This window comes from Balearica regulorum, chromosome 3 (assembly GCF_011004875.1).
Source record: "Balearica regulorum gibbericeps isolate bBalReg1 chromosome 3, bBalReg1.pri, whole genome shotgun sequence".
Taxonomy (NCBI): Eukaryota; Metazoa; Chordata; class Aves; order Gruiformes; family Gruidae; genus Balearica; species Balearica regulorum.
The window spans coordinates 38723128-38742523 of NC_046186.1; the positions used below are offsets into that span (position 1 = coordinate 38723128).

Consider the following 19396-nt stretch of genomic DNA (forward strand, 5'->3'; position numbering starts at 1 on the left):
TCAGAATTATCAAGCTATTATTATTATATATTATTATTTGTTATTTCTTTACCCAACCCTTGATTGACCTAATAGACAGGCACGCCAAATCCCCTTTCACACGAACAAGTGGAAGGTTTTATCCTGTCTTCACTTAGATAAAGCAATGCAATTGGTAAGCCTCATCCTCAGAGAATTCAGCATGAAATCTTGTCTTACAAAAAGCAACACCACAAAAAAGATAAACCGCACTGCTTTCATGCTCTCCTAAGACTATAAAATTTGTATGCCTTAAAGAAAAACAGCACATGTCTTCCCATCTAGAACTCTGTTATATTACCTCAAGCATGCGGTTACACATAAGTTATGCATTGAAACATCAATGCATAACAGATCAAAGTTCACTGACTTAATGAATAGACATTCGTTACACACAAACTCTAGTAAATTTTTTCTAAGAACTTCTGTGAATACCCTGTGCGGAGGAAAAGCTTTGAAGGATAGCAGGGAACCAGCTTTCCTTCACCTGGCCTGAAAGCTTTAGATGTAGTCTGTAAAATGACATCTATACTTAGCAGCTTGAAAAAAGCAAGGACTCCAGTGAGAAGAAGGTGGAAAGGGGGCATCACTGAGCTTTCAAACGCTCCTGGGATAGAGGCAACTTGAAATATCCCAAGAAGGAGTTGTGTTGGAATCGGGAAAACTGTCCCACTCAGTTTCCAGACAAAGGCAAGGTAGGAATTTCAGAGAAAGCTTGTGAATGAAGACATCGAGCAGTCACCAAAAATGTATGAACTGAGAAAGACTGAAAAGCCTAGGCAAGAGGACAACATCTCACTCCTGCAGAAGGTGCAAGAGCCTGAATCCAAATCCCTTGGCAGAAAGCTCTTCATACCTCCCCCAGCACTTGCTCCTAGGACACGATGGACTTTTAACAATGGCTTATGCCTCAGCAACACCAAAGCTACATAAACCTAATGTCCTTAAGGAATTACTCTAACTACTGCTACAGTACAAAATCAAGAGTTTGAAATATATTTTTATAATAACTTCAGTTTGCTTATAAATAGCAGCAGATAAATTTACCTTTCAATAGTCAGTATCTTGATATACAGCCAGGATTTCATTCCATATATTTATCACGAACACATCAGCATTAGGGTTCAGTATTCTGTACTTGAATCTTAATAGGTTTTTTTCGGCTATTAAATTACTCTTCTACTTTACATAAAGAAACTCAATTGCAATTTTAACACTTTAATGATGGCAAAAAGATCCTAAAAATAAAAATGTGAAAAGTCCTTTTTAAGGGTTATAGAACCATACACTTAATCAGCCACCAGCTGGTGAAGTACTGCACTTTAACACCTCACATTTTTAACCTAACTTTATCTGAAGCAAAGACAGAGAGGAGTAGCAAGTGTGTAAGGAGCAAAGATGCAGGAGCACCATCAATCCCTTCAAAAAGGCATCTACCTACCAACTAATACAAAGAGGCTGTCTCCAAGTGCACTGCTGCTGTCCAACCCCTCCAAAAAAAACCCCCATCATACAGGACTTGAGATTCAAGCCAAATCAAACCAACATTCAGCACTTCGCTGACTCAGGTATTCATTTTACTTTAACAATACAGTGTTCTCATATTCTGACTTCTATCTGTAACTATTGAGTTCCTTTGTACTATTTAGGTAAAGAGGCTTTACTGCCTCTTTCGTAAATACACCTCCACACACAAATCTGCTTTCTAAAGTGAGGGGAGGGAGAAGTCTGGAGGGAGAAATCAGATAAGTCAGCAGTGTAGAGACTATTATTGAAAACATTATAAACACACTTCATAATCACCACTCATCTCCAGGACAGATTTAAGGCAAAGTCTAGGGTTTTTTAAGTCATTAGTGAAAGCCAAAAATTTTTTTGCCTTTACGGGAAAGGGAATGATGTATTTTGTAACAATTATCGTTGTTCTTCTGAAAAGCAGTGATTCTGTACTCTTCTACCTCCATGCCAAAAGCAAACTTAAAAGTATATCACTATCAGGGAACAAGAGGAAGAAAGCTAAACTGCGATACCCAGCTGAACTGGATGCCAAAATCATTTAATAGTTCACAGCACCTACACAATTCCAAAGATACACACAATCCATTAATAAGACAGATGGATCAAAAATACAAACTCAGGACTGAGTTTTTTTAAGTTACATGGAACCAAAGATGTTTGTAATTTTTCAAACCACTAGTAAGGATATTTATTTTATGAATACATAAAAGAGGCAGAACAGTCACTTTTAGTTTTAATATTAAATTTAGTTATTAAAGAAAAAAGAAGTTTTTCTAAGCCAGAAACAGGTAACAGTTGCTATTTGAACAATGAAGTTAAATAAAAACCTAAGCAGAAACAAGGAATGATAAAATGCATTGCTGTTCTGCACCTCATTTATATTTTAAAAGCGATCAATTTGCTTTCCGAACTCTTATACCAGACAAGTACATTCTGGCATATTTCTACACCTTTGGCTGAAAGCCATAAGTATTCCAAGCATAAGAGAATGATGGTGCTTTTTTTTTTTTCCCAGTTGTATGTTATGTATTCTCTATGTATACATAAAGTGTTTACTCTGCACTTCCTCTGCTTCCTCTACATTGTAAACAACCTCAAGTCCTGCATGGAGTATTATGTTTCACACAGGAATAGGCACTAACAGTATCCAAGTAAACTACAGACACTGATTTCAACAGAAAGTACGCGGTGCCTGCAAGAACTGCCTCCAGGGTGCCCTGTGACCTCCTTCTTCTAAGTCAAGATTTTTTCCTTCCTGAATTATGCAACAAATTATATTAGCAAAGCTTAAGTTTTGATAGGACTAAAACTTGTTTTCTTATGCATGCAATTCAGGGTTTTTTTAATTAACTCCTAAAAAAAAAATCTATGCTGAGGAATATGCATCAAATAATTCTAATATGAAAATAATTTGGAGAGCTTTGTTTTAACAGAAACACATTTAGCTTTTTCCACAGCATTTTTTTCTCTGAATTCTCAAAGATTTGGACTAAAGTCCTCTTAATTACTCAATCAAAAAATGAGATAATATTAATAATTTTAGATAAAATTAGACTGTAGTCTCAGAAAGGTTGGACTAGCCAAAAACATTTATCTTGCATGCTGAATGAATATTTCAAAATTTCCTTCTAAATAGTCTGATAGGAATCAGGTTTTAGAAGTCTGCGGAGGTTAAAGGAGCTCAAACTCTCCAGGTGACAAGGGTTATTTTTTTAAAAGATTAATGCACCAGTGCCAATTTCATGCCTGTTTTGCAGCAGCCTCCCTCTTGCATTCCTCTAGCATTAATTTAACTCTCATCTTTCACTACTAAAACTAGTATCAGAATCAGGTCCTTAGTCTTCTAACATCACATGAATTTATCATCCTCATAAAAGCCATGGAGTTACTTATGGTCCAACCTAGATTCCCCATGGCTATGTGCCACAGCAGTCCTGGCTCCTGGAGGTGTCCGTAATCTACATAAGCCTGGCAATCCTTTCAGGCAGTCTTAAAATTCCTGCCATCTTGTTACATGTCTTGAAATTATGAAAATTAGCCAAAATTATAACCCAACATGTAATAACTACACAGCGATTTTCTTACCTCTCTGAAAGTGTGTCATTATTCTGCTATTGGCTCTGGAAAAAAACCCAACAATCAAACTGAAGTATTTCTAAAATGTAAATTCATGGACTTTCAATATTCTTGACACAGCAATCATTTACTTCTCAATTAAAGGTATAATGCTATTTATAAAAATGGTCTTGAGGGGGGAAAAGGTGAAGGCAAAGAAAAGAGTGACTGACATCAAAGTTGAATCTATGAGGGCTACACAGGGAGAATATTAACAAAAACAATTCAGCTGTGTTTTGACACTTTCTTAAAGTAACTTTTAGATGGTTTCTTCTACCTTGCTTGACTTCAGCCATGACTTTGATTTTTTTTTGAAGATGAACAGACATACAACATATTCCAAAGACAGCTCGCACAGTCGCAATTTCAGAACTACAAGTCAATACATAATTACTGAGAATAGGACACCCACAATAATCATCATGTCTTGATATACTGATTGGATAAGGTAGATTTCTCATGTCTGCAAGTCCTGCTAGGAAGCAGCATTACTATATAGGATGCCCTCCTCCATGAATAATAAGGTAGACTATTCTAGCGTCAAGCCAAATTCATCCTCTGCTATAGATCTGCTGACTGGAAACCTTCAACATCTTTATTTAAAGATTTGAGTTCCTATGTCAGGTAAAACACTGGAAGCACCAAAGCCTTCTCCTGATCTCTGACAAGTTAATGCATAGTCTTGCTACTTCTACCTGTTTGTTGGATTTTTTACTCCAAGTCCCATCTATCTCAGTTTTGCAGACACATGACTATTGTTTCGAGTTTGCCTGCAGCTTTGATTGCTGTACAAGAATTTGGCTACCATATATCACAAATTGATAATCCTACAACAGTTTACTGCCTTTTTTCAAGGAGATTTAGCTCCTTGGCATTGTGTTGAAGCAGACAATGGAGATAGTTACTGTAAAATGGGCCTGGCCTGCACTGCCCTGGCACAAAATAAAGAGAAAGCCCCTCCGTGAAAGAGGACATTCAAACAAAGCTCAACTAGTGGCCTACTACTGTCAAACTGTAATACTGGTTTTAATCACGGCAAAGGCAAGAGTCAGAAAAATTCAAAGAGGAAGCCTAGAAGCATCAGGTAGAGCCCCAGTGATGCAGCACCTCATCAGCCAGCTCACGCTGGTGTTACAACACCTGGTTTGTGCTAGTAGAGACGTAGCCGCTGCACCCAATTCTGCAGAAGCTAACTCTGTGGATGGCCGCAGGGTGTGTTCCCAAAACCGGCACCTTTCCTAGTTATATGATAGCTTTGGATCTCACAAAACCTCCTGCTGAAGACAGACAATCCCTTACACTCAGAAGCTGTAAGGCTGAGCCTGCTTCCTCCAACAATGGCCTCAGTGACTTCATTGCAGAAGTCTTTCTTAAGCAAGTTCATCTTCTTTGAACAGAAGATTATGCGTGCATACCAGCATGATCAAATACAGCACTATTCATGAAATCCAAGGGATCCTTAACTTATACCCATTTACAATCTAATTAATTGATGCTTGAAATATTTCAGTGCTACTGTGATAACACAGCAGCCACACTAAGGAAAATACACACAATTCTTGTAATTCAGTTCCATGCACTAAAGGCACAACGATAGGCATATATGCACATCTCTGGGTCAGAAGTCCATAGGTACTTGTCTCAGCAGGGTAAGTTTAACTCAGTGCTGATTGAAGATGATGAATGCATGAAGATGAATGCACATCCATTATTCACCAGCTAGCATTTAACAGGTTGCAGGTCCTTCCTGACACTGCACCTGGACACAGGGAATGGAATCACTCTTCTCATTTTTATGCTTTTTAAAGCATCCCATCCTGTCCAACATGATAAATAAGAGGGGAAAAAAAAAACACAAAACAAAAAACCACTAGAAGTTTCAGCACGTTAAATGTCCCACTCCCATTAACACTCACTGCAGACAATTTCTTCTTTCTTTGTTTCAGGTACAGAGGAGTGAACAGAACACCCTGTGCATCTCATTACACAGGCACACAAACCCAACAAAGTTCTTAGGAAGAAATTCTTCCCTATGAGGGTGGTGAGGCACTGGAACAGGTTGCCCAGAGAAGCTGTGGATGCCCCATCCCTGGAAGTGTTCAAGGCCAGGTTGGATGGGGCTTTGGGCAACCTGGTCTAGTGGAAGGTGTCCCTGCCCATAGCAGGGGGGTTGGAACTAGATGATCTTTAAGGTCCCTTCCAACCCAAACCATTCTATGGTTCTTATTTCTGTCCTTTTCCCCCTTTCCAGCCATGAAGCAGTGGGCCACAGCCATCAGAGCCTGGAACAATGAGATCTTTGGCATGAAACACCACATCAACCCCTACGGGCCCAGGCTACAGCAGCCACAAGCGAATCACACAACAAATACACAGTTCACCTGAGCAGGCCGGGAAAGAAAGGAAAAGGCAGGCCAAAATCTTTGCCACATTTTAACTTGGTGTCACGGGTTAATAAGAAACATTGCTGTCACAAGAATTTCACTTCCTCCTCCCCTCAGATAGGGGAGCAAGGCCAGGGGAGGGAGGCTTGTGCCTCCTACGGCCGCAACTTCTTGCTTTTTCAGAGACAGCTCGGTACAAGAGACTGATTCAGCAGAATTGGATACACAAAGCAAGAAATGCACAGTAAGAACTTCTGTACTTTGAGATATGCTTTCTGCAGAAAGCACAAATTGTCTCTGCAGTTTATTTTGCCTAGACAGAAGTACACTTTCTCAGCGAGCTCTTATCCTATTTATTGTCAGCATCCATCAATAAAATTTAAAAAAAACCCAATTTCTGTGCCATTCCAGCATCTCTAGAAAAGCTAGAGTACAAAAGCGTATTTAACCCATTCTAAATACACAAAGCCTGTTTGCAAGGTGCTCTGTACCAGGATTAATGCTTCTATTCAAGTAGCATTTATAACCAGTGGGCATAGGATACCTCAGTCTAAAGAAAAAAGGTCAACTTTGTGTTCAATTACTGGCGTTCACAAGAAAATTACACAACTGAAAAGCATTTTTATTGCCTGAAACAGCTTCACAATTCTAGGTTTCAGCTTCTTGTGACGACTCATACATGTTCAGTCGCTATTACTGCCATATAGCTTCCTACATAACTTCTCCCTTATTTTATTTGCTTTTAATTCAAGTCACATAACTTTGTTCCCAACTGACTGTCTCAGCACTCTTTTTCATAACAGCAAGCACAGAACTAGAGACCAACAGGAAGAAAAGAATGTAACACCAACCACAGCAACTTACCTACTAGGTCAAGAACAAAGTAGTGGGAGGCAATGAATGCTGCAGGCTGTACACATAAAACAGAAGATGGTGGTAAAATAATCTGACTGAAATATATTCTGCTTTTCCCAAGACTTTTTCCTTATTAATAGGATGCAGGACAAACCTGCCTTAAAGTAAGAAAGGTGGAAAAAAGCACCAACTTAAATCTCTTCACACATACTGTAAATGAAAGCACTCACAGAAATCATCCTGCATCAACAAGTCCTCCCTCACAGCTCAAGAAGGTGACTTCAAGGAGGGAGAATACACTGGCAATGCCGTAACCTTCTCACCCAGCCCTGCAGTACCCACCACCCTTGCCCAAATCCCAAGCATACAAGGGAGATGCAGTTCAGCCAGTCTCCGTTAACAGTCCCGATTGTTAGAGAGCAAACAGATCTGGTATGAACCAGCCTCACACTTGAAGAGCCTCCTATTTTAGGTTGCCGTTCCACTGAACGGCAACTCCTGTATCTGAGACCCCAGTAATAGATCAAAAATGCAGTGCTCATGAAACACACAGGCAAAATCAATACAAGTTCACTCTGAAAGGTTTCAGACGAAGACCAGATTGATCTAGTTTTTTGTCCTAGCGTAACCACTATACTATTTACTCTTGTCAAAGACCAGAAAAATAGCATGTGCTTACCCCTGTCAAGATCAGAACTGTTCTGCAAAGTGATCTGATAGGGATAAGAACCAGGAAATATTACTGTTAAAACCTACAAAGTTGTAAAGGGCAAAAAGTTTATAAGGAAAAAAGGAGGTAGAAGACAGTGAGTGTCAGCAACTACACTCAAAAAAAAATTTCCTCAAATTATACCTTTGCTTTCACATGGAGCCAACCATCTTCCAATCTAAAAGATGCTATCATACCTACTACCACTTAATATGAAATAATCCCTTGCAATATAAAGTAACATCCAGAAAACCTTTTTACAAATTAATATAGGTACTTTTAGTATGCCATTTTAAGGAGTGTTTTCCTACTCCATCCCCAGCATCATCAGTTTTCTTCCTAGAATATCTATCTATAGCTAAGGCAAAAGCAACACTCAGTGAGCACTGGCCACTGCAGAGGACCCAGCCAAAGTGCACACAAGTTTAAGATGTGGAAAGATGAATGTTACCAACGGAAGGAAAAAAGACTTCTACTGCTTGGTATCTGATAAAGGAATAGATTTATTCAGAGGAGCTTCTTCAACGTTTATTCTCTTTTATGCATCAGATAGATAAAAATCTCACTGGAATGCTTCTGATTTTTCACTGAGGTTTTTTTAGGCCTGTTACAGGGTCATCAACAAATGTCAAAGTCATAAGACTTTTTTTATGTGTCACCTGCACCAGTCACATGATTATACTTTCTCAAAATAAAATTTGATTTTAGTGAACCAACTAGCTGTACACAGAACAAAATATATCTGTATTTCCCAAGTATTCTCTTCCCACGGTCTGAAACAGAAGCAAAACAGGAAGTCCATGCTTCTCTTTAGCTCAGATAACAATTCCACTTGAATTTAAAAAAAGTTTACAATTGTTTTTTAGTAAATTAGTACACATACTCTGTATAATCTGATAGGAAGGACAAGCATTCATATCTTAATAACACCCTAATAAACTGTTCATCCCCCCAACATGGAATTGATTATTCTGAGAAATTATCACTAGAGGCATCCTTCACTCTTTTACTCATCCCGATGGATCCAGCTTGGCCACTGTCAGAAATAAGACACTGGAATAAATGGACCTTTGGTCTGTTCCCATATGGCTGCTTTATAATAAATCCTATAGTGAGTCAACTATGTCACTGCTTAGTTGAGAACCCCCTAAGATCCCAGGGCATCACGTACAGGAGACAGTAAGGATAAAACATCAGCACCATCGCAGGTAGAATCAAGATTGGGAACTCTTGGATATTCAGCAGGCCCATCAGACAATCTGTTCTGAAACTCACCAGTGCTTTAGTGCAACTTGAATAAAGGGAAAGAAGAGAGTCCAACAGTTTACAAGCGCACTACATTTAGCAATGATGATAGCAGTCGGGAGAGGGGTTAAAATTAAGCGGCTGGGGAAGGGAGAGAGCCCTCCGACACTTAGATTTAATGGAATCACTTATTTCCTGCTCGCTGAATGACTCTGCAAGAATATGAAAGCAGCCTGGAAGTAAAGCACTCCTGCAATGGCAAAATTCTCAGTCAGGGAAGTGTTTAGACTGGGCAACTAATACAGGCTATTGGAAAAGTCTGGTATTAAAATACCTGTTTGCATATCTTCACGTTGAGATTCTGAAAACAAGCAGCGTATGGGAAACTATGATTTGTTTAAACAATATTAAAAGGTAAAAAAATTAAAGATGAGATGAAAGTTTTAGTGTTAAATGATTTGTGCACTTTAAAATAGCAAACTTGTACACTGAATAAAGCATAAATGAGATTTATAGCAGGAGTAGAGCAAGTTACTTCCACACTTCTGTAACTCATCAGCTTAAAGAGCGTACAACTTCCAGCCAAAGGTTTCTAATACAATCTGTTTCAGTGAAAAGAACTGAAACTGTGTTTGTTTTCCATGTAATTGCTATTTACAATGTGTTCAGTTGCCTGGGGTGGAGGGGGAAGAGAGACAGGGAAGACACTTACCAAAAAGGTTCTAAATACACTTTTAAACATGATGGACCCAAAATGTCAGACAATAAACTGAATCGTAATTATTGATAGACTTGGACACTTGTCCTCACATAATTAAACTCAGTGTGTTACAATCTGCTGTTCCTCATGATTTTTGATGCATCATTGCTCCTGAGATGGGGGAATCACCCAGTGACCTTGTAAAAGCAGCAATGGTTTCACATGTAGGCAAAATGCCCCGGGGGGGGACAGGACACCAAAAACAAAACCCAAATATTTTTATTAAGCTTTTCCTCAGTGAAGTTTGTACATGTTTGTGAATCACAAGTAAAACATAAAAGGATTAAGAATCACATTGCCTAGGGCTTCAACATACTTCAATGGTTAGTATGTTCTGGAAATTTTGCTGTCCAGGTAGAAGCTGAGAGCAAATGGAAAAAGAGTATTTGGGTGTTTACCCTGGCATTCCCACAGCTCTTTCTCTCACCTCTGGCCAGCCATTGAGGTTAAGTATGAAAAGTGACTGAGTGTGCAGAAATCAAGCTTTGTTGGATGAGCGGCGCACTAAATGGAAATAGGTATTTTAAAAAAATCTAGCTCCTTATTTCTTCTTACATCTATTTTTAAATATGTCCAAGTATAAATGGTTGCCTGTAAAATTTTCCTTTGACCTTGTCTGAGAAAAGGAATGTATTATTTGAGGATGCAAGCCCCAAGCTTCCACATATTGCAGCATACTTCAGCTTTACCTGCTTGACAGCTGTCTTGGCATAAGAGACCCTGAAAACATTATTTGTCTTATTTTTCTACAAGTCACTGCTAGATACCACTATTCAGTACTTAACAGTCTACTTTTGCAAAGTATATGCAAATAAGGCTATTAAAACTGGCACCATACCCAAAAGAAAGTGCTGATACTGAGGAATTGCAGCTTTTAGACAGGGCCCAGGAGATAGCAGAAAGTTCTGGCGCTTCTGCGGAACTGCAAACAATCCCTGTACTTTAGAATCATTAAAGGAGATATTTTATCTACTTCAAATTGAATTCTCTGCAATCTGATGCTTGTTTAACAACCTTGGCAATAGAAAGTGAACTGGGAGTACCAGCTCCCATGCATGCAGCCAGGCCACGAGCTATCAAACTGGCAATCGCATTGGTAGTCTTCAACGTATTTGATTTTATTACCCATATATATATATAATTAGGGGGGTGTGTATATGTATATATAGTAGGTGTAATACATCTACACCCACCCTCCAAAAAAAAAAAACCCCACACCTTTCTCAGTTAGAAAACTGGCTTACCCATTCTTTACCAGACCAGGACCAGACTCTCCTCACAGACATAAAGACCAGAGACTTCAGATGACCTTTCCCAACACCACACTCTGCATTAGCTGGGTAGATGCGGCCAGTAATGAACAACTTCTTTTTCCTGCTTCTCTGCTGTACAGTACAAGTGTGCTATACTATGGGTGAGGAGAAAGGGAAGAGTAAAGCCAAAGCCAGGAAATCAAGCAAGACTCTTCCTCTTTAGCACCTCACCTCCAAGTATGCTGTTCAGAGGCAAGAGGTATGATGTTTGAGGGGAAAAAGGTAGCAATGAGCCTGCTTTGCCTCCAAGTGCTCTTTATACAATGCATTTTAATAAATCCTATTTTTTGTTTGGTTGTCTTTCCTGGTTAGTCTGAATCAGACTTTTTTCCATGAATACTGCAGCTGCTTAGAAGCTATCCCCAGCTAAACAGCCTCTCATTGGTTTCTTCTTGGGAGTTTTACATTTTGGTTAGTTTTCCTTTCACCCGACCTCAGGAGACCTTCTCAGGTCTGCACACACAGAGACATAAGAGAGCCTCTGAGGAAACTTTGTAGTCAAGCACCAAGACTAATAAAAGCACTATTCATCTCACTAATTTATGGAGTTTTTACTGATGAGTCAATCTATCCAGTAAAACTAGAGACATAGCTTTTGTCAATTTATACGATTCAGCAATAAGTAAAATGACTGTATATGCATTCTAATGCAAAGGTACAAGTCAGAGCACCAGAACTAAACATTAAAAGTAATATGCAAGAACAAAGTTTGGGCTAAGAACTTAACCAAGGCTTAACATACTAGGTGTGGTTTATCGTCTACTTTTGACTCCACCATTTTTCATTCTGACAGCAAATCCAGGGCCTGTTACACCAATGAAGTATTTTACTATCTGAACTTTGCATCTTTATCAGAATTGTGCAAACACACACTTAGCTTTTTTTTCCCCAGATTAATTTAGCATGTTTAGAAAGATTTATCAATCTGAATTACCATTCTGAAGCAAATTATAGATGTGATAAAGAGTTTTTGCTGTGCTATGGCATCTCTTAAAAGCTAACTGCATTCGCTGATGGGGGGGGGGGGGGGTGGAATGGAGTTGAATTTACAGCTGGAAGTGGAGTAACGGTGATAAAATGCCTATTCCACCTGCCAGGGGATAAAAAGTAAGACAGCACGAAAAGCCAGGTTTGCCCGCAGGAAACAAGGTGGGGCACCCGTGGGAAAGAGGGCTGGAAAAGGAGGAGGGTACCGGGAAAACACAGACACGGCAGCGGGAACTCGCGTCAGAGCGGCGTTAACTTTTAGCAGCAGCATCCTCCCCGGGCTGCAGCTGCTTCTCTTCTCTGGAAGATACAGAGAGGATGGCGCCGCTGCCCGCGGCGAGCTCCGCGCCCCGGGGCCCAGGGGGGCCAGGCACAGCGCGGGGGCCGGGCACGGCGCTCACTGCCGCCCGCGGCCCCCCGCCGCCCCGAAGGAAGAGGAAGCGCCGCCCGGCCCGCAGGAAGTCCCTCTGCCCCGCGCCCGCCGCCCCACCGGCGTCCCCGACGCGGCGGCCGCTGCGCGGGGGCGGGCCGGCCCGGGCGCTCCCCCGGCGCTGTGCCGTGACAGGTGGCGGCGGCGGGGAGAGGCCGCCCGGGGCCCCCGCCGCCTCGGGCCCGGCTCCGGCTCCGCAGGCGGCGCCCAGCCGCGGCGTGTTTCGCCGTTCCCCGCAGGCGGGCGGGGGGGCCGGAGTGAGGGAGGGGGCTCCCGCCCTCAGCGCCCAGCGACCCCGGCTGCCGCGGCGCACCTGCCCCGCCCGCCCCTACCTTGTTAAGGTGGGGGTCGCGGAGCACCTCGTAGCCCCTCTTCATGGTGACTTGCACGGGCCGACCGGCGCCCCGGCTCTCGGCTGCCTTCCCTGTTTGCATGGCGAGGCGAGGCTCACTGCTGTCAGGTCGCTGCGGGAGCGGAGGCAAAGCGGCGGCAGCTCCTCCTGCTGAGGTGACCGCCCGACGGGGTGGGATGATCCTGCCGGGAGGGAGGGGGCAGAGCCGCGGCAAGGCGCCGCCGCCGGGAGGGGGGTCACCGGGGCGCCGCAGCCGCCGCTGAGTCACTGGCAGCTCCGCGCAGCCCCGGCGGGCTGGTAGGCGCCCAGGTGCGAAGGGGGGAAGCGCAGGGAGCGAGCGGACCCACAGCCCCCCATGCGCCTGGGAATCTCCAGCGTTTGCAAGGAGTTTAGACTGCCTTCCCTTTTAACCGCCTCAAAGAGCCCCTCCAGATCACGCTGTGCCCGTTAGGAACGGGCTGGTCTTTAATCACCTGCCGAGGGGAAATCGCACCAGCCGCTCTCCCTCATCACGCCGCGTTATATGCAGGACGTGGCGTTACCGCTTAACGCTGAGTAGCATCACGTTGCGATGCAGCTCATAGACCTGCGAGCACAGGCTCTGGCACTCTGCGTGGGACCCCCCACCCGAGCGGGGTTCCCCTGGGCTCGGCCACAGGCAGAAGCGGGGCCTGTGGCTTTAATCAAGTTTCACTTTCATTCCATTATTAAATTATGAAATCCAACCTTTCCCGAAGGGGATGGGCTGCATAGCTTTGTACAGTCGGAAGCAGCACGTGTTTGATGTAATTAGCTTTGGGTTGCGGGGGGGAGCGGTGTGCTGGTTTCAGCTGTGCTGTTTGGGGTTACGCCCGGTCGGGATGGAGAGTAGCTGAGCAGGTGTTCTGCTGATCTGTATCGCTATCCCTAACATTTGTTTGCAATATGTTCTGAAATTGTTTGCGTACAATCCGTTGTGTACTATATGACACTGGCTATATTCCCCTAAGTTCAGGTATGTAAGCAGAAATAATTTCCATATGGAAGCTGTAACCCAGCCGGAGAAGTTACACAACTTTAAACGTGTGGCTATGAAAATACTCAAGGATAGAGGGTTTTGCTGTCTATTGTCAAGCAGCAACAAACAGATCAAAATGCAGCTCTTTTACACTTATGTCTTCACATTTAATCTGTAGGCCTTGTATCCGTCCTACTACCTCATATTTTATTAAAAAAAAAAAAAAAGGCCTGTCACAGAATCTGACCTGTGCTGAATTTCCTGTTAAGTAGTTCCAAAAAGTTCATTTGGGGTTAATTAACAAAGGAAAGCTGGAATGGTTCCAAGTCTGTATATCTAGAAACTTGATTAGCAAGTCAGCAGAAAATCCAGTAAATAAACTTCTCCCTTGCTCCACCATCTCAGAAAGTATTATGGAAAGCAGTATTAATAAAAAGTTTTGAACAAACTTTAAACTTGGAGTCTTTGTGACTAATTATCTGGCCTTCCTTGGATTTGTCTGGACAGCTGAATATCTACCTACCCAAATCCTGAGTATTACCTTCAACAGGTATCAGGGTAGCATTTCAGGTCTGTCTTAGTCATGATAAAAAGTAACATAGAAACATCCTTTTTCCTTTCTTTGTGGGTACTGAAATCATTCTGATAGAATGCTAACCTAAATGCAATCTTTTTGTCCAAGAGAGAGCAATGTGTACTGATGTAATTTTTATCTTTGTGTTGCAACACTGTCTATAAAAAAACCTCTTTGATTTATGCCAAAAGTCACTGCAACCACTATGAGTACCTGTTCTGAGGTCTGACCCCTGATAAGGACTTGTCTTTACTCGCCTCGCCCCAGTTATAAAAGGTATGTAATGAAACCGCTAAGTTCATTTGGATGTATATTTGGTTTCTACGTTATCAGACTTCAGAAACTGTTTACTACTGCGTTTTAAGTACAAATGTACTCCTCCCTGTAACAGAATTTATTTCTGTTTGTTCAGCACTAATAAAAACAAAATCATAATTATTTGTTAGGATAGGTTTGTGTTGCTGAGTTGTAAGAATGGCAACAGACCTTTTCAGCTCAAAAGGAAGACCAAAGAAAAAAGAAAAAATGGTGTCTCCTGTCACCTGTAGAAGTCTTCCACTTGAATGTCTGGAACATTTTAGCATTTAATGGGATTAGTAGGGATTTATTTGTTTGAATCTGCTGCTAGTAATTGCTTTCCTTGCTAGTGTTTATAACCCCCTGCAAATTTTGTCATGCATTTGCATTGCCTTTGCAGAGTATCTTTGAGCAAGGCAAATTTGAGAGTGACTCTTCCAGGACCTCACAATATTTGAACTGCAAAACCAGTTCAAAATGGGCCAAAGGAGTAATGTTCAGCAGTTACATCTGCAGTCAGAGGTGGTTATTCCAAAAGAAGACTGCATTGCACAATAAAGCTGTATTACAAGAATAATAAGGCCTTTGTAAGTGGCCGAATTGATTGTTATGGCTGTGTATGTGATACAGGTATTTTTGCAAATGTTATCGCACATTCAGATTAATGATTAGTGAGCATTGTACGTTATGGAGGTGTTTCTGACAGAAAATACAGTGGCTTTGCCCTTCTGCCAGGCACCTAATTCTGTTTCTCAAGCAGTTTCTATATGGTACACTTTTAAAACTCCTACTTGTCATTTTTCATAAGTACCTATACTTAGGGTTTTCTCCCACCCCCTATATTCTATAGTTTAATGAATTAATGTGAAACTTTCTGGTAACTTCTTGTCTCTCTAATCTCCCCAGATGTACTATGGATATATGAAAAGCTGTACTTGAAGTAGTCCTAGGAAAAAAAAAAAAGGAACATTAGTCATCTCATATCAACCTAGTGTTAAAAGGCTCCAATAAATGAGACTTCACAACCCGCTTTGGCAAGCCAACAGTAAGGAGAGAGAAGTAGAAGAAAGAAAAAAATTCCTTGTTACTGAAGTATTTAATTGACTGACTCAGTTTAAATATTTAAGAATGGTACTTGGGAAATGTCCCTGTGTCAGGCTATGACAGATCAGAGGATTTGGACCCCATCAAACCATTGTTTGAACCACTGTTGAATCTGGGATCTCCATATCCTGCTGTGGCACCAGAGAGGGGCTAGCTTCCAGGGCTACCAGTTCAGAAGAAGAGAAAGGGAACATCCAATCAACTACTTTTTTAGGGTGGTACTTGCATTTCATGTCTGACTTACCCCATGAAGATCTGTAGTCAATCTATTGCTGATCTGTGGTAACTGTTGGGTGCTCACTATGGGTCATGGTACTCCAAGCCAAGACCTCGCCAGCCCTGAATCAACCACGAGCTTTACTTCACATGTTTTACTCATGGCAATTCCCTTTATATTCTCAGCACAATGTTTGCTTTTTTTGCAATAGTGCAACACCGTTAACTCATGCTGGGTTTGTGATCCAATATAACCCTGTGTCCTTTCCTGCAGGGATGCAGGCTGAATGAGTTGGCAATATCAAGTCAAATTTGGCAGAAACACAAGGTTAACTTTAAAAAAGGTGAATTGTTTAATGATTTAAAAATAGTACTAAAGCATTTTTAAAGCCTCTATTATGTAAACATTTTGCAGTACCATTAGAAATCCTGACTTGTGCTTGGTAATTTGAAAATTAAGTTCATTTTTTGATCATTGGGAAGCATGTTTTTAGTTAGTTAAGCTGAAGGAGAAGCAAAAACTAAACAGCATAAGAAGTACAATGTTATTGTTGAATTTTAATTTTGACAATTTTTTATTATCTAAGTGTTGTTTGTAACACAAAGGTGGATTTTTTAAAAATTTTACTTTAAACTAAACAACGCACTCCTGAAGTTGAGAGAGGAATCTAATGGTAGTTTTGAAATGCCTGAAGTGCACCGCCAGCCCTGCCTGTCCCTGCCGACCCTCCCAGGGCTCCCCCCACCCTGCCCATGGCCCAGGGCCACACTGCAGCCCCCCCGGGCTAGCGGTCACTGCCGCAGTGACACCACGGCAGCGCCGGTCCCCAGCACCACCACAGCCCTGCCTGTGCCTGGCCATGGGCCCTGCTGGCCTGCACCCTGACCACCCATAGGCTGGCTTCCCAGCCTGGCCTCAGCCAGTGTCATCACTACGGATTCACTCAGCAATCACGAGGCTGTGTCTGACCCTGGTTACCCTCACTGGGCCTGACCCTGCCTCACGATCCCAGCTCAACCTCCAACCAGCCTCAGACACCACAGCGGACGGGGATGGGGAGCTGCCCGCGGCTGCTCCCAGCCTACCCTCCTCCTTCACTGGAGGTGGTGGGATGAGCCCTGGCTGGTGAGACCCTGCCATGGCGGCCCACGTGGGGAACCCCCCAGCCCCCACTGCACCCTGGCATGGCAGACAGTTACTGAGAGGCTCTTGTCACAGATGAGGAGTGCAATGCCAAGAGACGGCAGTAGCAAGATGCACCTGGAGAACATCCAGTCAGGCTTAAGCAGGACATTTTCCACCAGAAGGGTGCTGAGCACTGGAGTGGGCTGCCTAGGGAGGTCAAGGAGTTTCATGCCTGGAGATTTTCAAAACCTGACAAGACAAGGTCCTGAGCAACCCAGTCTGGCTTTGAAGTTTGGCTTGTTTTGAACAGGAGGTTGGGCTGGATGAACTTCAGGCATCCTTTCCAACCTGGACTGTTAATGTGATTCTGTGGGTAGTACACTGCTGAGAATGACAAGTTCTCTGAACATGCTGGCATTTCTACAGCAATTTCATCGTAGCCACAAAGGGCTGCTCCTCCTCATGAATTCACCAACTTTCTGTGATCTTGCTCCTGTATTTCTGTCTCTTTTTCTAGTCAGGCGTGTATCTGTTTGGCCAGCAGGATTTTCACCCAGAACTGTCTTCATACCCCTCACGCTTTACCCCTTTCTTGCAAAGTTTTTATCCTACATGTCTTAGATCTAATTAAACTGTTTAACTTCAACAACTGGTGGTAAATATCTTAAGACTCCACAATTTCGGAATCTGGCACCGGATTCCAAAAAATTATTTCGGTATAACATATACATAAAATATATATAAATATAATAAAACAGTAAAAATGTCTGTTGCAGTTTCTATTGGTTGACATTGCATAGTCCAGGCATTGCAGGAAAAAAAACCCATACCTGGCCAACACATGTTGCTGGATGTGTTGAAGCACTGTGGGAGAATATCCACACATACGTGGTACCATTAGCAACTTCCATCAGACATGCAGAAGTAATTGCATGCCTATGTAGCCATTCATTTGTGCTGCACAGTACGCCTGAGGTAGAATGAGAATTTAATTCTCCCTCATCCCAGTGTTACTGTTTTGACTTGGAGACCATGGCTGCCACCTTATAATAAAGGCAAATGAAATATATATGCTACAGTGCAGCATGTTCTCAGAAGATATTCTGGCCCAATTTGTGATTCAAGAAGATTAAATAATGCTCAAAGTAAGCATCCGAACATTTTTCAGTATTTGTCCAAATAGTGCAGTTTCCTAAGAATTCTCCCATTTCCCCCCCCCGCCAAAAAAAAAAATTCAGATTGCAGAGGCCTAACTATTTACTGCTTTTGTTGTCACTTAATCACACAAGAACAGATCTAATGTGAGCAGTAATAGATTTGCAAAGGTGGTCTAAAATGCTTCTATTTTGAATATACAGACACTCTGGAGTGACTTAAATGACCTACATAAAGGCGTGGAAAATTACATTCCTTCTCTTCAAACTACACAAAACACTTGAAGCAAATCTTCCTTGAAATATCCTTTTTAAATTAATTTCCCAAATTGGCTGGTGATGAGGAATGTGAAATATTTCTAGATTCCCAAGCCTGCTTATCTGAAAGATGTGAAATTTTGATAATGCTATCTTTTCATCACTAATGCACATGCCTTCATTTAACACTATGCATAGTTTTAGAAGTTTAGATGCGCACACATAATTCCATCTCAAATATTTTAGAGACAATATGTGCAAGAATGTTTCAGATTACTAGAATTAAAATTTTTTAGACTGTTTGGTTAAATGTCCTGGAACAAATTTTTCTTGGCTTCATTTTAGTTGCCCTAACAATGAATTTGGAGCTGAAGATTATTCAATGCCAAAATGAAATTACTATGACTTTATGGTATGATTTGTATCTTAATACTGGGAGTTCACTGTCTTGCTCGGAATAATAGGATTTAGAAAAAGGCCCCAAACAGCATTTTTGTTTAAATTACTGTATCAGATGTATGTTCCAGCAATAAGAGTGGTAACTCTGTGAGACTCCTTCCATTGTTTATAAAAATGGGGTGAATTCTTACAGCTCTGCCAATTACAGACATAATTCCAAACAGCTTCAGCACCTTTAGAATAATTTTGGAATAGTATTAGTGAATGCACTTCCATTGTTTGCTTCCATGGTTATGTCTGGCACAGTAATTTTAATGGTTTAGCAACTGACAAAGCGCGCTCAGAAATTTTCCTCTTTTAACTACTTCCTCTCCTATACAAGGGCAGATGATTTGGGGAGCCTGTGAAGGGCTTTTTCTTTTCCGCGTGCTAATTACCATAAATATTTTGGTAAATGGAAAACTCCATTTTGTTTTCCAAATCATTAGCAATGTTAAAAACAAACCTCCTGACAAAAATGTTGGCAGAAGCTCAAGCACAATTCCTAGTTCATCAGAAACCCTTCCTTATGCAAAGGAAGCTGTG

General features: G+C 41.8%; 1 protein-coding gene across 1 annotated transcript in view; it reads right to left on the reverse strand.

Moving 5' to 3' along the window:
• The window catches only part of ME1 (malic enzyme 1), a 194522-nt gene extending 181662 nt beyond the window's left edge, over nucleotides 1-12860 (reverse strand). Inside the window, exon 1 of the mRNA XM_075747600.1 lies at nucleotides 12667-12860. Within this exon, the coding sequence (XP_075603715.1) occupies nucleotides 12667-12768 (102 nt within the window). The 5' untranslated portion in view covers nucleotides 12769-12860. The remainder of the gene's footprint in view (nucleotides 1-12666) is intronic.
• Between the last annotated feature and the right edge of the window lie 6536 nt (nucleotides 12861-19396).